Source organism: Labrus mixtus, chromosome 15 (genome assembly GCF_963584025.1).
Source record: "Labrus mixtus chromosome 15, fLabMix1.1, whole genome shotgun sequence".
NCBI classification, from domain to species: Eukaryota; Metazoa; Chordata; class Actinopteri; order Labriformes; family Labridae; genus Labrus; species Labrus mixtus.
In genome coordinates, this window is record NC_083626.1 from 19,070,951 (window position 1) to 19,098,496 (window position 27,546).

Below are 27,546 nucleotides of genomic sequence, written 5' to 3' on the forward strand. Positions count from 1 at the left end.
CTAACATTAAAAGACTGAGCTCCCTCCCTCTTAATAACCTCCGTCTATCCTTCTGGAAAAAGGAAATGAATAAAGTCAAAGCAGATAAACATCTTCTGGTCAGCTCCTGGCCGCGCTCATAGAGCTCAATAAAAGTCACATCAGTAGAGATGAGCGGCGGATAAGCTGCAGTTAGTTTTAGAGCTGACAGAGCTTACACTGACCCCTTTGAATAGATAACACTTGTGGGATTATTCACCAGCCTTTGTTTTATCGATGCATCTCTGGATAAACATCAGGAATAATACCAAAGGATTTATAAAGATAGGATTCATGATACATACATTGTATTCATAAGAATCAACAACAATAAACTGCCCCAGATGATTTTAAAGAAGGACAGTTGTGAGAAAGAATATTTGTACTTGAATATTTGACTGTGATTTCAGGGTGATCTTGACCTGCTTTTTGAGTTGCACTACTATTGTGGAAGTGGGGCTCTGAATTTCAGCCCCACTTCAACATCCTGCATCGTCGTGCAATGTACAGGGGGGCACGAGAGCCAATCACGGCCTACGCACTGAGAAATTAAAAACAGCAACGCAAAGGATGTAAATCACACAAGGCATTCAGTTTGCATGACCCGCTATGACAGTTTGTCGAGTCACGCTCAGTTAGTGTAGCTCCCTCCACTTGATACCAGACAGAAAATGGGGTGTTTTATCTTCCATGTTGAAGTGAAGATAGTAAAGCTGAGCTCACAGAATGTCCTCTGGTAATCCTGATGGAAAAAAAAAAAAAAGAGATCCAAAGGCTTTACAAAATCTGTTAAACAGCTTTTATTCTATTTGGCTTGATGAATGCAAACAGCCTTGGGAAGATATCTGGATGTAGTTGGTCCCATTTCTTTTTAATTGCACTTATGAATAGTCTAAATGAATGAAGACATTTAAGCCCATTTACATATTTTCCTCCTCTAATCAGCATAATACAAACTGACATAATTATTTATCTAACTGTTAAATATACTTGCATGAATAGTGATTTGAGATTTTAATGTTTCCACAAATAAAGTATAGATTTAAGATTATTTTGATATGTTTAAACGTTTGGCTTCATCACTGTAACTCACAATGCACACATACACTGTACACATACATGTCTGGGGCAAGTAAAAAGCAATAGTGATGCTAATGAACATGAACCTTCCTCCATCCAACACACATACAGCCATGGACCCTTTCCCTGAAATATTTCCACTGGTCATTGAATTAAAGAGTGTAAAGGCATGAGGGGTGTGTGTGTGTGTGTGTGTGTGTGTGTGTGTGTGTGTGTGTGTGTGTGTGTGTGTGTGTGTGTGTGTGTGTGTGTGTGTGTGTGTGTGTGTGTGTGTGTGTGTGTCTCTTCTCTCCTCTGAGATGCTGTAGTAAGGCTATCATGTTCCCTGCTAACTCAATAATCTGCCAAAATGACAACAATCAATCAAGGATAGAGATGCCTCGGCCTATCCAGAAACACACACGCAGACACACACACACACTATTATCCAAACCCATATGGCACAATTAGCCCACAATTCATAGGAAGCCGGTTACTGGAGAGTGGGGCAGAATTTGATCAAAAGATACCAACGCTCTTCCAGGAATAGCGAGCGGGCTACATAACGGCTCGTAAAAGCCTCACACCGACCTCCTGCAAGCACAAATGACTCCCTCCAGGGTGACGGGATCTCTTAGTGTGTATTTTGGTTTTGGGTGTGTATATGTTGCCCACACATACCACTCCTCCCACCATAAATACTAAGCAATTAAGGGGTGGGAATGGCAGCAGGATGCAACAAGCCCTCTCCCCCCGTCCTCCATCTCACTCTCTTTTCACACTGGTTGTTTTTTTCCCCCCATCTCTTCAAAACCATCAATTATCCCCTCCTTACCCATGTGATTCTGGAAGGACACTAGAACTCAATCCTGCTGCTTCCATCAGAAGGTGTTAGCCTATGCAGATCATCTCAGTTTTGAGGAGAGGTGTGCACAAAAAGGACTAAACACACAAGTGGACACAATCTGGGGCTATAATTACAATTGTTCCAATGCTGGTCCCTGCCTAAAAAAAATTAAAAGAATGGTTTCAGGTAGCTATAACAAAACAGCTGTGGTTTTTTCCTCCAATATTACATATCTTTTTTATTGCACTGATATCAGAGGGGGGCTCTGTATCGGCCAATACTTATATACTAAAACTAATTATATAGAATTGGTATCAGGAAGAAAAAAAGCTTTCTGAAAATGTCTCTCATAATCCCTCCTTCCGACACAGGAATTCAGGGATCTCAAAATGCAAAAAATGTCCAATGGCTCACCAACGTCTGTAACATGCCTTAAAGGAGAAATGAAAAGGAAAGTAAGCTACACATAAGAGTGATGAAGGATCAAACTTATCTGAGGAAGGAAAACGGTTTGATCCACATAATTTGAAAGCTAATTGAGATGTGCATGTGTGCTCAAGTTACATTAAAAAAAAAAACACGTTTGCTTTAGTGAAGCAGCCAACCAGGATTCGGAAATAGAAAACATTACGGTGGCTTGATGAGTTATTCAATGATGAAAGGCTTATCTGTGCTGTCAAAATTAGTGATCTGCAGTAGTAGGATCATTTCTGATTAGGTGTGAAGGAGGACCTGATGATGACCCGTGCAGCAAGAGGACTGAGGTGACTGGTGAAACTCTGATTCCCACTTTAGCCTGCAGATACTATAAATCAGATCAGTGGTTCTCGCTCTCTGTACATCCTCAGTGAAATGCCCTCTGATAACATGTTACCCAATGTGTCATCAGGATCTCTAGCTTTGAAGAGCTGGCCTGTCTGTCTGTCTGTCTGTGTGTGTGTGCTCATTCTGTATGACTTTAGGCTGCATGAGGCAGTCTCCTCCGTGTTCAAGCATATCACTCTGACTCACAACCGGGCAGGAGGACGGAAGAGCAGAGGTGAATTATGATTCCTTCTAACAAGCCATCTCCTGTTTTTTTTTTGTTTTTTTTTAGCTCAGTGGCTTCGCTGATGGGCTGTTTTCAATTTAGACATACAGATTAGCCAATGAAGCGAAGCCGGATAACACGATATGAATCTGAAGTGCAGTTTTAGTGCGATATCCTAATTATCAGCTTGGTTCCACATGTGTTTCATACTCTATCTGGCAGAAGCATTATGCTATACCTGCTGTGTGTCACTGGGAGTGACTGCCAAGGCAAAACATGGCACAGTGTCTAAAGCCAGCCTCTGATCATTGCTTACCCCTTCATATAGTTTGAAATAAAACACTCGTTTGGATTTCCCTCATGAATGTTAGAACCATCTAAGAGAAGCTCCGGGTCTATGACTACTTGCATGAACCGTGAAATGAGTGGTTTTTACATTTTGCTCTTGAGATCCTCCCAAAGGGCAACAAACCTGCATCTGAGGGGTCTGGAGATGGTTAACAGGATAGAAAATCACAAGAAGCATCTCTGCTACACAAGATTACTTAATTGCTTACAATATCTTTGCATTTTTCTTGCAAAATATTTGATAAATGAACCTCTTCAGGGCTGTAAACACATTTAAGATAACAAACACGGAAGGAGAGAATTAGTCATTGGATGAACTTGAGCATGATTCAGAGAAAAAAAGGAAGAGTTTCAAAGGGTTCCTCAGTACTGAGGAGCCAAGACTTGACCTTAACTTCAGGTCTGACAGCCTGGGTACAAAATCAAATTACAGTTGGTCTAATCAGGTCACTCAGGGTTTAATACCTTGGTTTAAAAGTATTCGTGTTGATATGTCTGATACCAGATTGGACCCAATAGGACCTGAGTGTACCTTTTATGAGATTTGATCACGTGGTGGATTATAATCACAGCAAAAACTAATATTTTAGAATGAATGAAAAAGATTTGTGCTATTAAATGCCTCACTATTTTTAGAAGGGAGGGGGGGGTGTTCATTGATATTAAAACGACATTAAAAAAAACCCATCCCTTGTATATCCTTAGACTGTTTGGTCAGCTATATGGTATTTTTCCCTGCCTTGTAAGCATAGAATCTTTACTTTTAGAGGATAAGTTTTTGCTCACCTCCTTTGCAATTTTTAGTACAAGAGGCTCAAAGTGTCTGTACTCACATAACTGATTCAATCAGCAAATAACAACTATCCAAAGAGAGCTCAAAACAGCTGCTCTATTCAAAATCGAAATTGAGAGAAAGACAGTCACAAAAACAAGCCAAAGGCAGCCAGGCACTTTTTTATTTTTTATGTTCCCAACGCTTTGCCCTGGCTTGTCTGTACTCTGTGACTCCCAGCAGGCAGTAAAGTACTTCTCAAAAACTTTCTCCAATCCAATTTTTCACCTCTCGCCCGGGTAAAGTCATTATACTCTGGTGCCTGCCCGGTCCTTGCGTAACTAATGGTGCCAATCTCGGTATGTGTGTGTGTATATGTGTGGCTTTCATCTGGTACATGGAGGTTTGGATAGATAGATGGCCCTTGGTGGTGCCTGGTCTCACGGAGCTGGGACAGGGATTAAGAGGTAGGGTGCCTCTATAAGCCACTTTCTTCTTCGCTGTTTGAAATATGGGCCACGCGGTGAAATAAAACGGCTACTCCCTTTGTAGCTCACTAAGTACCACTTGTTTTAGGTATGGTGCTAAGCAGACATGAACTGGAGTGCACCATGCAGTTCTGTTTTTTTTGGAAAGTGACCATTGAGAGCCTATGAATGAAAAGAGCCCTTTATTTAAGATTAAATATGCTAAACCTCCAGTGCTCTTGGTGCTAATAACATGCTAATCTTTCAGTGCTATTGGGAACACACAACACATAAATCCATCCCAATGAAAGAAACATAATAAAATGCCTCTGCTTTGAACTGAAACTCCCTCCAGATTCTGGCAAACTACTTTCAACTTATTTGGTCTGTTGTGTTGCACTGGTAACTGTTAGTGTGGATGACTTTGAGAGAGGACTAGCAACACAGTCGGGTCTGGACTCCAAAAGCATTTTAAGTTCATTTCAACGAAGGCAGCTGTGTTCAGTTTGCTTGAACTAAGCCCTTGCTCCTCTTTATACAGAGCTTCTTAAGACAAACTGGGAGTTTTCTAGTCCCTTGGCTAGTGAGCCCAGTTAGTCATTGACGACAACCTGATCTTCTATCAACCTATTAACCATCTACCTTGTGAAAGTAAAGCTAGAATAGAGAAGAATCATGGCTTGAAATGCAAAATTCAATATTTCACTAATATTGCACAATAATTTAACATAAAAGTGCATTTAAACGAGTCAACATGATGAAATATGTCACGGTTGGCACTAATTAGGTTTTGCAATTAGCTCTTAAGTGAGATATAATGCACATGCACGGGGGCGTCGGGAAGTTATGTTATGTTGTGTGCCCCTTGTAGAGGCTGTAGTCCTCATCGCAGTGACATTGGTCCACTCAATCCTCCCAATGTTTCCTGCACTCTTCAGCTGTCCAATCCAATAATAAAGGCAAAAAGGCTCCAAAAAAACCCCCACAAAATAAATATAATGCACATGCAAGAGTCTCTGCTTGAACTAGCGTTTTAAACGGTTTCATCTTTGAGAGATAAGTATATTAGCTGAGACATGTCGCAGCAGGAAAAGCAAAGCATGAAAATACTAAACAAAAGAATAACTAATTTCATTTAGATCACTTACTTGTACTTTCTGCGTATTGTGCACGTTCAATGTCAGAGTAATAGAACACTATAAAAGAATACTTTTCCCATATTTTATCTGTACACATATCAAATCAGACTCAGTTTTAATATATTTTATTGAAGAATACAAATCTATATAATGAAAATTAAATAATCCTAGTGATACAATAATATTATTTTATGTTTCTGTAAATATGACTGACACTTCCTTTTTGCTAGCTCAATGACTTCAGCTATGACGCCCATGTAAGACATGCCTGTGTTTACACATTTGATCAAAAGACAAAGACGAGTAAAATTACTTAAAGGGATACTTCACCCATTTGCATTAAGCATTGTATCAGTAGTAAACTGGTAGTATTTTTGAATGGTCGTGCATCCAGCCCTCATTTCCCCCTGAGACTGGAAAGTTCTGTATTTCTAAGTCTGAAAAGGAGCTTCCAGTGACGCAAATATCGTTGAGGAAATGGCCTTATGTGTTGAAGTAAATATGTCTGTAAATGTTTTTATTACTATATTTCTACTGCTATATTGTATATTTTGGAGAAACTGTAACGATCGAATTTCCCTCTGGGATTAATAAAGTATTTCTGATTCTGAAATCAAGGACCTTAGTGGGAGTGGCCTGTGGTGCTGTGCATTCTGGGATTTGGTGTCTTTCAAGGACGCTTTCACTTTCTGCCTTTTCACGGCCAAGAAGGCACAAACTTCAAAGTTTATTTCACATTTCTACTACATATATGACCCAATGTCAATACAGATTCATGTTTCAACGGATGAAGTATCCCTTTAATGTAGAAGAAACATATTTCTACAGTTTTTCTCATCCTAGAAGGGATACTCATTTCAACAGTAAACCTGTGAATCCAAAAATGCTGTGTTTAACTCACCCATGCTCACCTTCTCAATATCAAAGGCCTGTTCAAAACTTACAAGACAGCATTAAAAGGTTTCGAACACAAAAAATAACCAGCTGATGTGATGATGAAGAAAGTTCATCGCAAAAATGACCCAAATTCTTGCACTGCAACAGAAAACATCCTTCCTCATAGTCTGGTGTCTCTTGTGAAACGCTTATCTCGCCCTGTCTCCCCTTCCTCCCTTTATCTCTCTTCCTCCCCTTTGCCGTCAGCCAACATTTCTCTCAGGTTTATCTGCAAAGGTTGCAGCAATGTTTGGATTATTAGAGGCTAATTTAGACTTTGCTGCATAAACTTGAAGAGGCATGCAGCAGCACGGGTTGTTCTGATTTCTGCCTCAACCCAAGGGATTACTGTCACTTGTGAGGTTTTGTCTCCTTTTCTTGTGCCTCCAAATTTTGCTGTTTGTTGTGTGGGTGTCCTATGGAAAATGAGAGATGAGACAGCAGACTGCAGCAGACTTACTTTGATTTCTCAGAGGAGCTGATGGAAGAAAAAAAGGACAAGAATACACAAATGGATAAAACCCAAACCAACTAACAATGGACAGGATGGATGGGGAATGTGACGAAATGAGAGCAGCTTAAACCAGCCAATCCCCTCTCCCTTTCTGGCTCCCCATGTCCCAGATCCGACAAAAACTGTTCAGGTTTCGCCCCAATTAACAAGTAGGCAATTAAGCCATGACAGAGGAAATTCTCATCAAGAACACGCAGTCAGGAACGGCAAACAGCTGTCAGCAGTTTGTACCCTCCAGCTAGACTTTCTATAATTGAGTCAGTAATGTTGCTCTTTTCATCATAATACCATCACTCTTAATCTCTCATCCACCAGCACAGGAAGTTACGCCATGCACACCCCTGCTGTCCAACTGTGTGATCACACAAGACAATCATAGCAAAAACATCTGTGAAGTCATCAGCCGCTTGTAAAACAAGCACTGAATGCCTTAAACAGGGTGGGGGGGTTATAGTGAGACAAATATCCTTTGCAGACTTTCAGCTGAGTGTATGATCTGTCAAGATAGTCATCCCAGCTGTGGTGCTCCCAAAGCAATTTATTCAATGCCACACTATAACAAATGACACCGCTGGAACCGTTGGAATGGAAAGAGAGAAATGGGCTCGCAAATAGTTCTACTTTTATCTCCATTATAGCTTAATATGCATTGTCACTGATGTGGAACACACAGACACACTCACACACTCTGCGTGAATGGGTACATGCCCGAACACGCTCACATTCGCCCAAGGTTTTCTCTATGACCACATAATTAATGGTGTGTTAAATTGAAGACACTAAATTGGCTAACAGTTGTAAAAAGGGGCCACCAGGGACAAAGAGTGGATGGTTTTTCCTAGAACACACATATTATTATAAACCAACATGCAGCTAGCAAGGGCGGTGACTCCAAACTCCAGGGAAGGTTGGAAAACAAGAGCAAGGTCAGCACCTCCTCTCAATTAGCATATAACTCTGCTGCTTTATCTGTGTTTAACAAGCAAGCACAGACAAACATGAGAAATAAGCACATTTCCGACACACAGTCCAAAGCGAACCACTCTGCTGTATCTGTGATGTTGCATTATGGGTGGGTCTTTTTTGTGGTAAGGTTTACGGCTATAAATAGAGCTATCTGAGTGACGGTTGTCCTAAAAACAGGGTATGTTTCCCGTCTCATCCTATGCAGCCAGTCCCCCCTCCAGCTGGTCCACCAGCACTCATCTCTCTCCACAAGATGCTCCTTCAGATTTGCATCATTCCCATGTCTCCCCTTGACAGGTTTGTTTTTTTAATTCCTGCAGGCTCTTCTCTGCATCTTGTTTTGTACAAAAGGGTCTCTGTGGTAACAGAGAAGCAGAGAGAGGATAGGGGAGGGAACTGAAAAGACAACGAAAGAGAGATGGGGGGGGGGGGGGGGGGGGGGGGGGGGGGGAGCTAAACAGAGATCTCACGTCTCAAGGGTCATGCAAGTAATTGGCCCAGAGTGAGGGGTCGAGCAATCACCCTTCCCCCCTTTCTCTCTCTGTTTCTCTTCACCTTTGAGTGTGCATCTTTCCCAAATCTCCAGTGACTCTGGCTCTGCTGATAAATCACATGCTGATCAATAATTCAAACATATTCACAGCACAGGGAGAAAATGGGAAAAAATAATTGGGGGGGAAAGGGATTTGACACAAAGCCTTGTTGTGATTTAACAAAGAATACACGTTAGGGGAGGAGCTTAAACACCTGATTACACATTCAGGCAATGTTTCTCATACGCCTAGGTTTGTGTTAGACTCTCAGGTGAGATGATGGCACACACAAGAGAGCTCCAAAAGTCTGGGGTGTGAGTGTAAATTTATTATGCAGTCACCTTGCTTCACGACCTACCACACACACACACATTTCCTCGCACACTTCAGACTGTTGTTTAATCTACTTTTTTTGATGGGGCTCATATTTGCAGCTAAGGCCAGACAGGACGTGTCAGGGTCTGCTCTACTGTGGATGAGGGCTGTTCAGGAATCACAATCAGCACAACCTGGGTCAAGACCGCAATCAGCACTGAACACCGGGGGTCCATTTGACAGCACAAGCACTGCTCTCGCACTCACACACACACATACTTTACTGGTTGACCTTAAAAATAAAAAAGGGGGGTTAAGACCACCGTGTCTAAAATCACTTGAACCTCTGGATCTAGGTTGCCCGCCATAACATACTGTTAGTTTTCTGCTTGTCACTTCCTACTTTCACAACATCTCTGGTTGAAAACAGACCAATGGGAACCCTTTGTTGCTGTTGTTTAAAATGATTGTCAAGAGGAACAGTTGCATTGATTAGAATATATGTCATGTCCACGTTGCATTCCCATGCTTGTGCACACTTCAGACTGACCGGTCAAAGTAAGTGTGCCATGCTTCAGCATTGTACGGAGCACTCACACTAGTCAAACAAACCAGTCTTTGGGGGTCAAACGTGCTTCGGCACAGTACGGATTGCCTACTGTGAGTGAGCCCTTACATGCAGATAGAAAAAGTCAATTTATTGTGTCAGTCTGACTTAAACTGGGCTTTCAAAAGCATGTTCATGTTTGTCTGAAGATCATACTGAAATCGTACCAAGTTGAATTACTTGAGGTCAGACTTACACCCACCTACATACGGCGGTTGGGAATCAATTTACTCTTGCAATGGATACGTCTCAACCAGACTGTGCAAGCTCCCCAGTTCCCATGCGAGACCTTGACCCTGGAGTCCAAAAGCATCAAAGCGTAGCATAGCAGAAGTGGCATTGTCGTCTGCCTTCGTATATCACTATAAGCTAGAGGGATAGTGCCCATTGCATTTGGACAAAAAGTAAGCAAATGTAAAAGGTACTGAATATAAATGTCATGAAGGCATGTAAAGTAACAAAGGTGTAACATAAACGCAAAATAATCACTTAAAAATCTTAGAATGGACAGGACATAACAGCAAAATGTTGGGAAGAGAGAGTGGTGGGTGATATGGAGCAAAGGACCGAGGTCGGATTCGAACCCCCGGTCGCTGCTACAAGGACTTTAGCATCTGTACATGGGGCAAGCGTCATAACCAGTAGGCTACCGGCACCCGGGAGCACCAGTTTTGAACTATTGTAGGATGAAAGTACAAAGGCATGGAACAGTGAAACTTGGTTAGCATGCTGTAAGTCCTTTACAAATTGCGATTCAACAGCAGCAGCATTGTTTTGATCCAGGTAGTCAAATAAGAGTCCCCTTAAAATCATATTTCTCAAATTAGCCAGTTAATATTTTGCTTCTGGCTTCTGTAGCATTTGGCACGTTATCCTTAGTTTCCTGTAAAGCAGACTGTATAACACACACACAAAGACACTATGGTTCACATCTGAATGGATAATTCAGAAGTGATATTCTGCAGCCATCTGTGAAAGCCTAAATAGTAACAGAAAGTAATGTGTTCTGCTCACATTGATATGAATCAGAATCCAGAGAAGCTTCAACATGACTTAATAGCAGACCTAGAGAGGCCAAGAAAGAGAGGGGCGGGGGGGGGGGGGGGGGAAAGGGGATAAAAGAGCTGCGACCATCCACTCTATCCCCACTGGCCTATCAGCTCCATCAACCTGGCACTGCCAAGGAAATACAGTTCATTATCATTGATCACACTCAACTCCACACTCACGCTATAAAGAAGTTACACACTCTCTCTACAAAACAGAAACCGAAAGAGATACCCAAAACTGATATCTGTAGCAGCTGTAGCGGAATAAAATTACCCAAAACAGCTTTCATGTCCAATATTTACTGCGTTTTGATATATCATCTCTAGTGGGAACAGCCAATGCAGAACCCGATTATACAGTAGATCTAACTCTAACACCCAGGTCTGCTGGCTTGATCCAATGTTTTATCACCATGCAATTTGCCCCAGCTGCAATAATTATTCTTAATTACAGCTATTTGGTGCATGAATGTCAAAGCTGTGGGTGAGGACCTTGTGTGTTAAGCATGTGTACATCAGTGAGGTGAGAGAGACTGTAATTTGATAGACGTCGAAAATCTCTAAGCTCATGAATATTCAACGAGACATCTGAACGTTAGTGCTTCCATAAAGCAAATGAGTAAGCAGTGGAAAATGAATGAAAAATCCCAGCCTAAATCCTTTGTAATGTGTGGGAGATGACGTGATGCCTGCCAAGGGATAATGTCATGCCTTTAGAGATAACGCTCCTCAGGAGGAGTCGCTCTTTTTCTCCACTCAAACTTTCTTGGAAGCACTTTGGTTGAACCCAGTCTTCTCCTGTGAAGCCTGCACTACAAAGTTAGTATTTCTGTTGCCATGTCATCAAAAGAGTAGAGGCAAAGTGGGCAGTGTGATGCAAGACATTACACACACACACACACTTCTGGGTAGTCTGACTGTAGCTTTAGAGGGGGAAGAGGAGGTAAAACTTGCAGATCTCAGCTGCCTCTGTGAGTCACTTATCTATAAGAGCACTTTGTTCTACATGAGAACAAATGAAGCCATTCACTCTGACAACATGGACAGATTTTTCTTCTGATGACTAGTGATCAAATGAAACTCCTACGAGCTCTTTCCTCCATTTCTCTCATCTTGCCGTCTGTCCTCCCCTCACATAAAGGCTGCAATCTTAACTCAACACAAGAACTACTTCTAACCAATAACTCACAGTTCAGAGGGCACAGCTGTGTTTGTGGGTGTGTCCGAGCATGAAATAGTGTCCGCGTCTCGTGAGGTTGCGTCCCTCAGTTCTCAATGCGCAGTTATGGCCCGGCATTTTCAGGGTCAATGTTCAGTTCTGAGCTCATTACCCTTCTTCACTGTGATTATCTGCGTGTCTCCCCGTCCGCCCTTGCCCTGAAAACCACCATGACCAACAAAGAGGCCTCCTTCATCAATCACCCAGTGTCCACCACCACGCATTAACCATCAACTCTATTCAGCACAACGTCCCTCCTCATGGCCAGTCGCTGACGTTCGCAATATGTCTGACAATATCCCACCAATCCAAACACTTCCACGCCGGGGTCAACTTTGGGTCAACACCTCAAACAACCAACCCGTAGAGACACAAACGAGCTTGCCTGTGTCTAGGAGTACAAACAAATCATTCGACAGACAGGGCTCCCTGCCAATGCTCGCCATTCTCTGGGGCTGATCGGGGTTCTGACAACGATCCAGCCTCTCTGTCTGGAATAGTTAGTCTGCTGAGGGAAGAGGGAACCAAGGCGTTCCGATCAATACATCCTCATTATCTGTTGCCTTCTGTCCCAGAGAGATGAGTCCCTACGCTCGGCCTGTTGATGAGGAAAGCGCACCACAATTCAATTAGGGGATGGCCGAGATGCCAAAAGAGGTTTGATCAAAGCACTCTGCCGGGCTAATTAGCACACACGATGGTTCACAGGGGTTATTTTTTTACATCAGAGGAGCACGGTAGGTTGTTTTGTTAATGGTAGTTTTACCCCGTAATGGACTGGGAATAACCTGGCTCATTGTCAATGCATAGGTTTTAGCCAGGAGGGGACTGGGGCCCCTTGTGTTGCTCCACACATTGGCACATGCAAATTCACGTGTGCGTTCACACACGCCTACCACCGGATGACCTTTAGAAAAGGTTACACAGAGTTTAATGGGACCCCTCTTTGCAGGTTAAAGTCGTCAGAAGTGTGCAGGTGTGTTTGGCTGCAGACAGGAAGTGTCAGGTCCTCCAGAAATAGTGCTGGGGGGGAAATAAAGCTGCTTCCAGGAGTCTTCAGGGACTTTTTTAGGCAGCCCACTGACAGCTTTATAAACCTCTTAACAAATGGCCGACCTCCTCCTCCTCTCTAATGAGGTAAAGAAGTCCGAAAACTGCAAAGGGAAAACAGGTGTGTCCCCAAAGGTGCGGGTTCATAACCATTTGTGTGTCTGTCGAGAACAAGACCCAATTTCATTTTGAACCTATATTAGCAATTTCCTATACTTTAAAGCATAAACTTCAGATTCTGTGAAACTACCTCAACAGAAGGAAGAAACCTGTAGCTCTGCGCAAACTCCAAAGGGGTCTAAAAGTAGGCTACATGTTAAATAAAAGGGTTGAGTGTTAATTGTTAAGAGTTAACTTGCATTCTTTTCAACCAGCGTTATGACCGTTTTATGCTTTTCTTTTTGTTCCATGTTTCTTTGTGCGTGCGTGATACAATCTATCAAAACTTTCCCATTTCACTCTTTGTCTGGGAAAGAGTTTCTGCTCCCTTGGCTGTTAAAAGTGACATTTACTCGAGGGCGTTCGGTGTGAGCAAGCTTGGTTTTAATGCAGCCATAAATAACCGAGTCACACCCTGTCAAGTAAACTCCACTCAGGGATAGTGGCAAAGGCAAGCTCGTCTGCATCATCTGAGACTGAACGGATACCATCTGTAAAATGTCAAGTTTACCTATCAGAGGCTGAAACGCTTCAACAAGCTATAATAAGCTGTTACAAAAGCTGTGATTTGTGGATGAAAGCGTCCCAAAATGGAACCTCTTCATCTTTGTGAAGTTATTTATCATGTATTGTGCTGATAAATCAGATACGAAATGTCCATATCAGAAGGTATTTAACATTACAAGGCGCCAGCGATACTTGGTAATAATTCAGAGGCTTTGAAAAAGAGCAGCAAGAACATCCATTGAGGTGTTATTTTAAACTCTGTTTTTAAGTATACATTAAAAGGCACAATTACAATATTCAAAAGAGCAAATCCACTTATTTGTTGATGCACTTTAATCATGCACCACACAGCATATTTAGCCACATTTGCCCATCATTGTGCCACTACTTGAGGCGTTAGTGCTGAAAGAGCTGACTTCCTAACACCAACAGTACCATATGTTTCCTGTCACAACAGAGCATTTCCTCACTGCTGGGGAATAGAAATGAACAACACTTACAGGCTACTTAAAAATATTCACAAGCTGGGAATTATATAATTCATGGGTCATGATTTAATAAAACATTTACTGCAAATATCAACCAGCGAGAGTGGGAGAAATACGAAGACCTGTTTGTAGTGTGCCAATAGAGAATCTACCTACTCACAGTAAGAACTTTCTTAATGCAGCCAACACATACTGTATGTCAACACTTTCACTGTGATAACCAGCCTGTGACTCAAAGTTTGCATTTCCCAGGTAGGAAACACCACTCGAGAAATATATCGGCAACACTTAAAACTTAACAACAAGTAAAAAAAAAAAAAAATGTGGCTCAACTCACCAGCTGTAAAGTGCAAATAAAGATGAGAGTGCATCGTCCGCTGCAGCAGCCCATTGTGTCAGAGGCGAAAACGTGACTCTGCGCCGGGAGAAAAGGACTTGTAAATGGGCTAGAAGAGCTCTAAAACGTGCCGACCAGACTCAGTCCTAATCCAAAAACCGGCGTCTCATTCTTCTCTCTTGCTCCTTTCTCTCTATGCAGAGCCAAAAAAACACGCGGCGTGGAGTGGTAGCCCCTGGCTGCTCTCTGTGTGTGACTCCGCTGCAGCCGGCTGACGGTAGCACTTGAGGGGACTGGCTGGGTGGCTAGTTGGGTGGTTGGTTGGTTTGCGAGCCGGTGTGTAAAAGAGAAGAGGGGGTGGGGGAGGGCTGATAGGTGGTGGTGGTGGTGGTGGGGCAGTCTGAGGGGATGGGTGGTGGCTAACTGAGGGCGTGAACTGGTTTTTAGGAAGCTGTTTGTGGTGGAGCAGCCGAAAAAGTGTTATTATTTCAAACTGTTAGGGGTGAAAACAATTTGTTGTCATAATTAGAAGTACCTCGACCTGAAATGCATCTCAACTCAATCAATATTTACGCTTTAGGAGCATTAACAGCGACAGATGAGACGAAAATGTATTTGGTTAATTTTTAGGCTGCATGGTGTGGTGAGATGTTTACACGTCCAGACTACTGTATTAAAACAAAAGTCAGCATATCATTTTGGGATTCTGAGCTATGCCTAGGCTACATGAGGGCACCGGGGTAGGGTTACAGAGGTGGAGCGGTGCCGTTAATGTTAACCCACTGGTGGAGAAAAGGCGCCATCTTGTGACTAAATGACGACGCACAAGGAAGGTAAAAAAAAAAAGGGTAGGCTACTTTATTTAAAACAAAAAAACCCCGGTCCGGTCGTAATTGTACATTTAAACCAAAAAATAGGGTTCTTGTTTTCACTATTTTTGTTATTCTCTCACATGTCGAGGCTGGGTTTTAGGGGAATTGGAGTTTAAAACAAAAATTGTAGGCCAACAGAACTTAGTCCCAATGAGGCACTTTTCCCGCTTTAAGTATCCTAATAGTTTCAAACTTTGTATGGCGACTTTCTCTAGGTTACATATCTACCCTAGGCCTATCTTTCGACCATCCCACCCCTCCCCTACCTCCCTTTCGCCACAGGCCTTTTGTTTAGATCTGCATTTTGCCCTCTGGGAAGCTACTGCTTGATATAATTTATAATAGAAAGGATCTGAAAAGCAACTCTCAGTCAGCCTCCTCCTCCTCCTCCTCCTCCTCCTCTCTCTCTCTCGGTCCCACCTCTCTCCTCCACCAGCTTGATGAATCTTTTACGCGTCTGCGGGCTGAGTGAGGGAACACTTCACATCTCATTTCATCACACACTCTCCTCCTCCGCTCTGCTTCTTTAAAGTTCCTCTCTTCTCCTCTTCTCTCTCTCTCTTTCTCTGATTCTTCGCCGTCCCACGCCGCCCAGCCCACCTGCATCCAGCCCCGGGCCAAGGTGGAGCTCCTCCCCCACCGCCAAAATAACCTTAGGGTATTTATGGAGGCGAGCTTGAAGGCACGAATTGAGTTTTTTTTTCTCTCCAACAAATAAAAAAACGTCTTTTTCATCATTAAAAAAACCAAACAAACATCGTTATCAATTCACAGCAGCTCCTGCATCACACATAGCCCATCTCCCATCCACCTGTTTTTAGGTTGAACTCTGCTGATGGTAGACTCTAAGTAGCCCATTCGTTTGATTTTAATCATATTCTAGTCTTGTCTCAGACTGTGTTGAATTTAAAGCTAAAACTCAAGTGTGCTTTCTGACACACATGAGCCCTAACTTTGCTGTATTTGACGAAACAATTCTCTCTCAAAGTCCACATACTGGCCTTTCCTGAAGTTGTAACCTCATCACATCATCTTCTTCATCAGCAGCAGCAGCAATTTGCTCAGTTGTCTCAAGGTCAACTTGCTACCTGTGAACGACAAAGACGAGACGTTTTTTTTAAAATGCAGTGGATGAAGTCATAAAACGACTGAGCTTGCATGCCAAAAATGATGACGAAGACTGTGTAATGTGGTTAAAAGCTCCAGGAATAGCTCCTAAGTGGACCTTGAATTGTTGTCAGTAGAATTATGTTTTTATGGCTACAGTATGACATCAGATGGAAAAGATGTTGATGGTTTGTCATTGTTCATACACATTAAACAGCAATTTCAGGCTTGCATAGTTGCTATTCTTTGAACATTTTGACTGTTGTTCATATAAATTAAAGAAGTGTGGGTTCCAAAAAAAGCTTGGCACCCTGAGTGAGAAACGAGTGAGCGGTCAGGGGTGTTAAATGTTATTATGTAGGAACAATTTTGTGTGTGTGTGTGCAGTCAGTGGCATTAACAAATGTGTTCATAATGTCTGTCATGTTTTACAGTTACACGTCAGGGTAAGTGCAAGGGACTATAGTAGAATACATTACTGCCGTGCCCTTCTTCCATGCATGATTTTTCGCCCATTCACCACTGCATTTCTTATGAGAACATACTTTCTGAATGTGTGCCACAGAAATGTGTGTGTGTGCATGTGTGTTGGATATGATAGTGAGTGAGACAGAAAGAGGAGAAGCAAGGCTAAAACAGGGTCACTGTTCTATTAGAGGCTTTTATGGAGGTTCTCCTTGTGTTCCCTTTTTGCCCATTTTAACCAACACCTTCTTATCGACTCACTCTGTGGTGTGTGTGTGTGTGTGTGTGTGTGTGTGTGTGTGCATTTGTGTCTTGAAAATTTCTTTCATGACAAGTGTGTCCGAGCCCTCAGGGGCTGCTGTTCTCCACCAGGACACTAATGTGAAGTGACAGCACAGCCAGTGGTGCGCTGCTCTGAGAGGACCTGCTTTGTGGAGGAGACCCGAGAGTCTGGCTCACAGTGGACAACAATAGCAAAAAGACTCAAAAGGACAAGGCCTTTTCTCTCGTCGAAAGCATCTCAGGCTTTGGCCCACGCTTCCCTGCTCCCTCTTTTCTTTCCCTGTTACTTTGTCACAAATTTTTTTGTGCTCAAACAGACAGAGCTAAACATATTTGTGTCCTTATTTAAACTCACAACATCCTAAAATATTTGATTTCACTGACTGGTAGTGGTGAAATAAAAGGTTTTTTCTTTTTCTTTTTTACTAAAAGATTCCATTATTCAGTCTGAAATACTTCATGTCACCCGGGGAGATACTGTGAATAACGGGACCACCTTTTACTATTTTTGCATTAGTGAAACCACCGCATGCTGTGCTACATCATAATACATCATAACCAGACTAACCTTAAATCAGCAAAGTAAGCAGCAGTCTTTCACTCTATGACATTTATCAACACAAACTGCCCTACATAGCTGCAAATTACAGCCACCACTGGCTGTCTGACAAGCTCCTGGATGCTTTCTTTATTTAGGCCCATGCTCATAAAAATTTAACATTATGCATGTGCCCATGAAGCCACAGTCATTTTGCATTTTTCTTCACTATTTTGCCACGAAGACACTTGAAGACTCAATGAACAATATACAGAGGCTATTATGAGCAGCATGTCAATAATTTATTATGGGATTATGCTTTGGTGAAAACATTATGGTCCATAGAATCATTTCTGATGCTGTTTTAACGTTGGCCACTTGGAGGCACTCGTCGGTGAGGTCGATTTTAATTGAATTGCTTTCACTGATGCATCAAGTCAGACAGAAACTGGGCATATACAGGACATCACGTCGGCATCCTTCAGAATAAAGGTAGACCTATGTTACTTTTTGGACGCCAACTGGACAACAAATGCACAGCTGTAAATTTCTTGTCAAAAACAGTCACATAACAATATTACTTTGAGATAACACGAGCAGACTTCACTTTAGCTTAATAAAACACGTTTTTCACCAAGGTAATCTTTATTAGTTCAATATCCACTTCACACCTTGAGTTAAGATATGTTGTATTTATTTTCCTTTCATTTTTCATATGCCGTTTTAAAAATGCTCTTTGCCTCATGATAACATATAAACTAAATGTATCTTCGCTTAACTATTGAAAGTGTGCAAACAACTAGACAGCGCCTCCAATCTTAACATAGGCCTAGATAGTAGACTACATAAACATTAGCAGAAATAGAAAAAACACAAGTATACCGTTGGGTCCCCTTTCTCTTGAAATGTCAAATAAATGTATTAAAGTATTTTAGCCGGTTTGGTCGACGAAGCTTGATACTACCTACCGATATTATGGTAGCCATACTTTCTGGTTTGACTTTTAATTTACTGAGTGTGAAGGAAGGCAGCATAATATAGGCTATTGACATTGTGAAAGTGAAATGTTGCATTAGTATTATAACACTTAATTTATTATCAGCCCTATTTTACCCTACATTGATTGAAGAATTAGAAACATGCCTACTTAACACTTAAATTCTTTAGTAGGCTGCACATAGGATATAGGTTTCAGGTTTCAAACTTGCAACAGATACAACAATACTTTTTTTTGTAAAAGACTAAGACATTATTAGGAGCTATGGTAGGCTAAACTTGAATTTATAGTTTGTGCCGCATTTCCTCATTTGTTAATTCATTTTTTTTCGACCTCTTATGACTTATTTTTTATCTCGGTGTTTTACCTAGATATGTAAGCTAGGCCGTCTTTCCCCGTTTGTCAATGGAGCCTTTTGTTTTGAAAGCTTTCACCGGAAATCATGTTGGTGGTGTGTCTGTTTTGACGTTGGCTTCAGTCACATGGTGCTGCTGTCTAACCGAGAGCTGATGGAGCCAGTTGAGAAAGGCAGGAGGCGAGCCCCTCCGGTTGCGCGTCAGCATCCCCTCAAATAGCAATCCGCTGCTGTCACTTGTGCTCCACAAACACAGACGGACGACTACAACCCCGAAATAATAATTAGAGGCGATTTCATCCGGCACGCTGCTACCCTTTTTTTTTTTTTCATGTGATGTCAAAGAAGAAGAGGTGAGGTGAGGCTGTGAGGAGGCTGCAGCTCTGCAAAGAATGATAGTGAGGACCAAGGCGCGCTGTCCCGGGAGAACTCATCTGAAGAGCTGGCCCTGAGGGACCGGGATGCTCCTCTAACGCACCTGGGGGCTAGTGAGTACAATCCATCCGATCTCTGTCTCTCTCGTTCCCGCTTTCACTTTGGTGACATCTGCACAGGTTTGGACCGCTCAGCGTGTCCTCCCCTCTTTTTCGCCTCTGAATTATTCTCCATCCCACCTGTCTGATCAATCATTCATAGGTTTCCTAGTGAAGTGCAGCATAACCGGTTGGTTAGCGATGTGTGAAAGTTTCCTTGCTCGTTTGTAAATGGTGCACTTCCCCCCCCCCCCCCCCCCCCCCTTTCACATATCTGTAACTTAATGCATGCACGCATCAAGGTTTAATGCCATGCGGTGTATTGTATGTGGAGGGTGATTGGGAGGGTGATCGTGTCCCTTTAAAGTTTGGATTAGGGGGAACATGTGTTGCACGCTGCGACCGCAGTGACAGTGCCAGGCTAATTGATAAAGTCTTTGTAAGGGGCTCTCCTATCACAGCCACTCATCATTAATCCACTCATGGCCGGGAGGGCGTGGGTAGCTGTACAGTACGTGATGATAAGAGAAATGCAGCAGTCCTAGTACTTACACAGCAGGGACGATTAATTATGGAGTCAGGTTTGATGAACTTAGAGACTGTTGGGTGCAAGAGAGGAGAAACAGACATGTCAAGCGGGAGAAATGGCCTTTAATACCTATATTGTGTTTTATTCTCCCCAGTGATCGGCGACACTGAGGATGTGTTTCCCCCACCAAAATGGGTCGTCTGTCAGTTAAGATACATGGTTGGTTAATTTGAGTCAGTCTACCTTGGAATGGTGTGATTTCTCTCTATTGAAATCCTTGCCTGTATATCTAAACCAGTGTGTAATGATGCCCTCACCTGTAATAAGCTGCGGTGTGAGATCCTCGCTGTGCAGCTGAATGTGTGGGTGTGAGTAGAACTTCTACAGCAGGCTCGGTGCATGTCGATGAATGAAAACCCACTTACTATGCAGCAAGGGTTCCCACCTCCAGTGTGTGTTTGTGCCTGTGTGCCAAAGTGTGTGTGTGTCTATCTCACCTCATTACACTCATTGTGTTGACTTAAGCAGGAGGGTCACCCCTGAGGCCCGTTCCTTTGCCTTATTGAGGAGAGGTGCCCTGAATTACATCACCACTTGACGTGCAGCTGCACATTGGGAGAGGCATATCAGCTCTGTTAATGACTGTTATTTTGACTGAGACATCATGTGTGAATGTGATGTGTTTCCTGGCATAGACAAGTCAGTGCATTGTACACTCACCAGTATGAAACTGCCCGCCACTCACAATGAGTGCGTTTTGTTGAGAGGTGCTTAACTCCCGGTTCGCCTATATTTGAAATTTGTGATGAAGCTCCAGCTATGGTTCGAATTCTGGGCAATTATGTTCACAGCCGGCCCACGCACACTTTGTACATGAGCTCCTCTATTCTTAGTTGTTCTACAAACTGACAAAAAAAAGCTGTCTCCCCTTACATTGTGTGTACGGCATCCTCCTGAGGCGTTCTCAATATTCTCCCTGTGTATGTATTAAACATCAAGCATGTCGAACGAGAGGCACGGGGCCGAGCACTTTAAGGCACAGTCAGCCTTCTGTGGAGGGTGACAGAACAGTCAGATGGCCCCCACAGGGCACAGAACAATTCCTGCTGCTGATGCACCCAAGGCGACAGGACTGGAGCGCTCCTTCCTCCTCCCTTCCGACTCATCCACCCCTCAATCCCATCATCCCTCCCTACCTTCATGTCATGGAAATAAACAAGCTCTCTCTGGTTCAGTTGCACACCTGCACGGCAGATTCTGATATCTATCTGTATCCTTTTTTTTTCTCCTGTGCACGCATTAGGGCTGTCAAACCATAAACATTTTCTAATCCCGATTGATCGCAAAATTTTAATATTTGATCGTGATAAATCACATCTTTGATCGCATGTTTGATATTCCATTATTTCTCATTTAAACATAAACATTGTGAGGCTTTTATTTTGAATTTGTGTACTGTCTTAGGTTGAGAGTTTTGAAATAATGTAAAGACTTTCTGGTAGATCAGAGGTTACAACATTAACTTAACCACAGGAAAAGGATAGTCGTTATGGATCAAAAACTAAATGAAAACAGCTCAAAGGAACGATAAAAAAGAGAAATCATTGATATCACGACGTGGATATTCCTTCTGACTCGTCAACTGAGCTGTTAAGAGTTTTTTTTTTTTACAGTGAAATGAGACATTCAAAGGTGCAGCGGTGTCGTTCTTTTCCATCACTGTGACTACTGGAAGACACTGCAGAGGCTTGTCTACGGTGCGCCTGAAGGGACAAAATAGCATGTGCTAAATCGCAATTAAAAACAATTAATGCATTATTATCTGGCCTTAATTAACTGTGATTAATGCTAACAGCTCTAATATAAATACATATATAAAATATATGTGGTCTCTCTAAACACACATGGACATATGCCTGGACTAATACTTATGAGCCGTTGTTTAGGTCACAAACAAACCTTATTTCACACATAGCACCACAACCTTTCCTTACACATTAGCCAACCTTCTTAAATCCTCAATCATGATTTTATTCCCACTATCATAATCTACACCCATTACTCTCCAACACACAGACACTCAGTTGTCACCATATGATAAGTACACATAGGCATCTAAGACTATTGTGTTAAAGCCCGTTAAGTTATTTTTTTTTAGTAAAATCATAATTTCCCATGAAGTGTTTGGTTACTTAGTAATGATGTTACTGTGGAAAGTAGTATATTGAGAGGTGTTTCTATTATTCTGCCCACTTCATGTTTGTTAACAGAGAGAAAAAGATAAACACTTCAATGCGATGTCCACTACAACACGACCTTTCACTCTTATGTCAGAGGAAACACACACCGTATCTTTGTCATAGCTGTTGTGTTTGGTTCATGCACAGCTGTATACTTAATAGAGTGGACACTGAGTGAATTTTCACACACTTCTGCAATGTCCTGCGCACAGCACTCATTTCTGTTACACATCAGCTGTCGGGTGACATTTCACTTTGAGACACATTTTAAAGGCATACCATATCAATGCAAAGATGTGTTGTAGAAGGAGAAAGTAAATGGACGCACATTTTGGACTCAGTGATTCCTCTGCAGAAACAAGAGGAAATGTGAGGGTAAAAACAACCCACAGTAAATAATAGAGGGGTTGTTGTTTCTTGCAGGATATCATTTTGAGGTCAGTACAATTCAGCGTTGTCACACAAACGTAACATGTTAGCTCACTCAGTGCACACACAGTCCACGCACAGCTGCTGGTTAGCAAATGTACAGACGCTGCACACGCGGGCTGTTTTGGGCAAGTAAACAGACAACACAAACATAGGGAGTACATTTGTTGAATGAAGCAGTGAGACTGCTGTTAGGAGTAGGTGTGTTGGATTGAGAATAGGAAGGCAAAGCAAGGGGAGTGTATTTATAAAGCACCATTCATACATAGAGCAATTCAAAGTGCTTTACACAGAAACAGAACATAAGCAACACTAGGAGCTTCAAATAGCATTAGTAGTTTGTGCAGAAACAGAATGATAGTACCTTACACAGCGTATGTTTCATAGAGTACTGGTGTTCGTTAAGAGACTTCCATTGAAACATTTCCAGTTGATGTTCTCCCACTGTGCTTAAAACCATGGAGTGCAGAAGAGAAATCATCAGGAAGAAGAAAAAAAATCAAGTTGCTGGTGACCTTGTTGTTGTTCCAACAAAGCTCTGTGAATTTTGAAGTCGTCCTTAAAATTGTTCTGCAGCTTGATATTAAATTCAACCTTCAATCCAGAACACAGCGAGGAAAGCTGCTCAGGAGGTAGCAGGCTGTTTCAAGAAACTTCCTAAACAGTCATTGTTCTTTCAAACACAATGTGTTTTATTTCTCTCATGGAGGTTATCGCTCTTTCTCACATATAATTATAGTCTTTTACACACACACACCACCGCTGTCTAAAATACCATTATTCTCTTTGAAACACTGTCATTCTTTCTTACACAAACTACCATCCCATCTCATAAACATTGTATTGAGAGAGAATATGATGCTGTGTTTTGTGAGTGAGAATTACAGTGTTAGAAGAGAGGACACGGCGGCTCACTGTTATTTAGGCTTTTGTAGGTGTCACTCTTTGTCTGTGGCCTTTGCTTGTAGGTAAAAGGTGCAAAAGTGTGATGTGAGCTTGACAGATAACTGAGCAAATGGTGCATGAATCCTGCAAGTTTGTCTGTGCACAAGTGTATGTGTGTGTGTGTGTGTGTGTGTGTGTGTGTGTGTGTGTGTGTGTGTGTGTGTGTGTGTGTGTGTGTGTGTGTGTGTGTGCATGTCAGCTGTGTGCATAATAGCTCAGGGATCCAGGGGCCATGAATTGGCCAGTCAGCCAGACAGATGTGCCCTGGCCTGGACTTGGAGTACAGGGGTGGGGGGTGGGGGGTGGGGGGGCTCTAACTGGCCTGCCTGCCACCCAGCTTTACTGCCATGGATCCATGATCCTGAAGAGCTCAGGGCACCGAAACTCACTGTCTGCATAAAATGCTCTTAATTATTAATGCTGTGTATAGGGCAACACATGGGCGAACAGGGAGGGAACAAGGAAATGCGTACTGAAGAAGGAAAGAAAGAAGTGGGGACGAGTCAACAAGGAGTGATACGAAGAAGTAGATGACTGATGACTGTGAAGTGTATTTTTTGAATAGATTTCTTTTTACTTCAGGGTCACCCAATAGAGGATTGATGTTTAACATGATTACTTTTTTTTTCTTCTTTTTTTTTTTTAAAGATCACCATGGTAACCAGAAGTCAAGAAAGTGACAGTACAGCTCCTTGTTGATGCTCCAGTTACTCTTCTCTTAGAGACACCAAAAGACCTTCACCCTCTTTTCTCAGAATTCACCCGAGTTATCGTGTCAAAAGTCCAGATTTTTTAATTCGTACATTTAACATAGAATTGTACAGAACCCTACAAATGATGAATTTCTAGATTCTTGGGTAGTTTGTTATCTGTCATCTCTATATGCACTAAATACATTTGTTCCTTGGTACAGCATTGCAGTAACTTGCCATTAGAGCAGGAGCTCTGTAATTCATAAATATTGATTCATGTTCGAGCAGCATTACAGCATAATGTCCCTGAACAAGACTGTATACAGGAGAAAGCACAATAAATAAAGCAGCAAAGAAAGAGCAGTGATTTACACTGATGCTATGCTATCAACTGCCCATTATGTCTAATCTGGTACAATCACAACAGCATGCAATAATATGCTTGTGCACATGTTGTGCACAGTCCATTATATGATGTTGATAATGTGCTCCCCTTTTCTGCTCCCATTTAGCAGCCTACAACATGAACTGGCCTGAAAGTTGTTCCAGCTTTTTCGTGCTTTATGTAGCAGGAATTGTACAACAAATTGCATGTGATGTGATGCTACAGGGTGTATCAGCACAGGAGCAGAACTTTAAACTGTCTGGTTTTCAAAGCCTTTCAAGCCTTCCAAGGTCATAGCAGCAGGTGAAGCTTGAGAAGAAATTCAGAATTCATTCTCCACTAAGAAAACAGTCCTTCAACGTTCAGCTTATATTCAGTGTTACCACGCTCTTTGATTTTTTGGCCTTCTTTCTCTGTTGTATAAAAAGCCTCTTTAATACATGCATACATGCATATATGTGTATTTGGCTTTTTAGTTATCCCTGATCACAGCCACTCGTCAACGATGCTACATCCCTTTTGAACGTGGGAGCATGTGCAGGAGTCCCAGCCCCAGTTTGTTCCTCTCAAATACAGGAAATGGAGTTGCATCTTAGAAAACAGGTTCAAATTAATTTTCATATTGTGACAGATTTTTATATTTTTTTAATGGTTATAAACTGTCCCCACCACGAGTGCAGCTTCCTATCCTTCTCGGGAAAGAGTTCCACTTTTGATAACCGTGCAAAGGCACCCATTTAGGTGCTGTCAGATCAATCCTTTAGCGTGTATTGACCTTGTAAAATGTGACTTACAGTAGCATGACCTCGTTCAGCTCTGTGAATACAAAACACTTTGACCTCAATGTCCCACTCACTGTCAGTGCCACTCTGCGTAAACCTCCCAGTTGCAGTACAGCAGGGTACTCTGTGTCTGTGCTGGAAAAAAAAAAAAAAAGAGCCACTTCTGTTTTTCTTCCTTAAAGTTTGAGTTTGTCACTTCTTTGTGGGTGGAGAAGTGTTTATACCAACAATCGTTTAATCTGCACATACACAGCGAATCATCTGGGTCTCATTAGCGGAGACAGGATGCTCCTCTCTATGGCACTTTGGCTGGGTCTTTTATGCTTTTAGATCGGCATACTTGTGCATAAACATATTGCCTGCTCTCGCTTTAAGGAAGGGGAGAGGGTTATGTAACCACCTTTTAATGCTCTGATATAGGGGAGCTTCAGCACCTGGAACTTTCAGGCCAAAGGTGTGTTTCCTCACACTTTGCTTGACACTTCTATCAAGCAAATATAAAAACAGATTCAATCTTAACACCTAATGAAGAAGCTTACAGTTAGTGATGGGCCCGTTGCATCAGTTCAGGTTTTCTGATACCATCATGTGCAGCAGATGTATTTGCAGCACTTTCCGAAGTGAATAGATGAGCATTTAAGGTTTCTTTATTTGTACCCGTAGGTAAATTTGGTTGCAGGGAGAGTCACATACTTGGCAAAGCAAAGACATGAAAATGAAACATGAAAAATGCGAACGCATGGTCCATGGGCGAAAGTGTGGAAGTGCATAAAGTGTGCAGATTCCAGTCGTAAAACTTGATAAACAAGTTGATCTGTGTATGTCACAGAGCATTAAGCTAGATAAATCAATGCACTGTTGAGAAGCATGAAATCAGCGACCCGGCCTGCGATCTCTGTCCCTCCATACAGGACCTTCATGAAACTACCAACAACCACATGGAGCAGCGCAGAGAAAAAAAAAGATACAGGCACATATCCAGGAGGAACTAGTACAAAAGGAGAAAAAAACATATTCATAGAAAAGTAACTGCAGGGGAAGAGTTATTTCATTTTTGGTGTGTAATTTGCCAATGGGCGACAAATTGTTTATTGCAAGACAATCAATGACGATACATCAAGCAAACTGATCAACTGAAGAAAAAGTTCAACTATAGTGTAGGAAGAATGTTTTTCTCAACTTCAATTTGGTGTCAGTTTCTTCTTTTATCGTGCGTCGGCCTTTAACTCTTTCTCGCAGCTGTCCAACATCACCCCGCTGTCGTCGTCTTCTTCTTCTATCCCTCTGTCAACTTCTTCTTTGGCCAATCAATTTCGGTTCCTTTCTTGAATGAGGAGTCACGATAGTGATGCATTGGTTCAAATTGGCAGGGAAGTTTGCTTAGACCCTTTTTTATAAACCTATCAATACTTGACTCCAGCGATTCCAACACGAGGCAGGAGAACGATATATTTGCGTTTCAATATACACCCCTAGGTGTCTTGAAGGCTTTTGCCAGGGGTGACTGTCATAAGGCAAATTTTTATAACTGAAAAATATCTTGACGATAGTGATGAATTGATTAAAACTGGCTGGTTGAAGAATAATATAAATAAGAGGATGTTATGCATTTGTGTGAGCATTTCTTTGTGTTTCCACACCTCCCTAAGCCATCTGTCTGTGTTTGAATATCAACAGAGTGCATATGTTTGAATATCTTTTCCCGCTAATTGACAACACAGTTATAGTGTAAACATGTAAGGTGTCTTTTCTGTGCCATAAATTCCTCTTCCTGTTTGAGAGGCAGACAGCCGTCAGTGTGCACGCTGGTGCGGGAGTTAACCTTTTGCTAAAGTAGCTGTTTATTGATTCCTCTGACAGTCACACAGGTGTTAGCGATGGAGGATCAGCCTCTTCACTCCGAGAGCACGAGGACAGCGGGGCGTTCATGCTGACTGCCGTGTTTATTTATTCATTAACAGGCGGGTTTGCTCCTCAGCTCTGCCTCCCAGGACCGTTTTCACCTGTTTCACCTCCCGAAGGTTTGAGATAGCGCTGCATTTGGTATCCGATCTGTCTTGAGTGTGCAGGATCACAGAAGAAAGCACACACACAC

At 42.2% G+C, this 27,546-nt stretch overlaps 2 protein-coding genes across 4 annotated transcripts in view; one reads left to right on the forward strand and one right to left on the reverse strand.

Annotated features, from left to right (window-relative positions):
• nkain4 (sodium/potassium transporting ATPase interacting 4) overlaps positions 1–14,624 on the reverse strand; it is a 41,220-nt gene extending 26,596 nt beyond the window's left edge. The window contains exon 1 of one of the 2 annotated variants that reach the window (XM_061057226.1): positions 14,361–14,624. In XM_061057226.1, coding sequence (XP_060913209.1) covers positions 14,361–14,414 — 54 coding nt within the window. In that variant the 5' untranslated portion in view covers positions 14,415–14,624. The remainder of the gene's footprint in view (positions 1–14,360) is intronic. The other variant, XM_061057225.1, reaches the window with a different exon arrangement.
• A 4,492-nt stretch (positions 14,625–19,116) lies between these two features.
• LOC132989479 (WAS/WASL-interacting protein family member 1) overlaps positions 19,117–27,546 on the forward strand; it is a 41,601-nt gene continuing 33,171 nt past the window's right edge. The window contains exon 1 of one of the 2 annotated variants that reach the window (XM_061057142.1): positions 19,117–19,464. The gene's annotated coding sequence lies outside the window, so the exon portion shown is untranslated. The remainder of the gene's footprint in view (positions 19,465–27,546) is intronic. The other variant, XM_061057143.1, reaches the window with a different exon arrangement.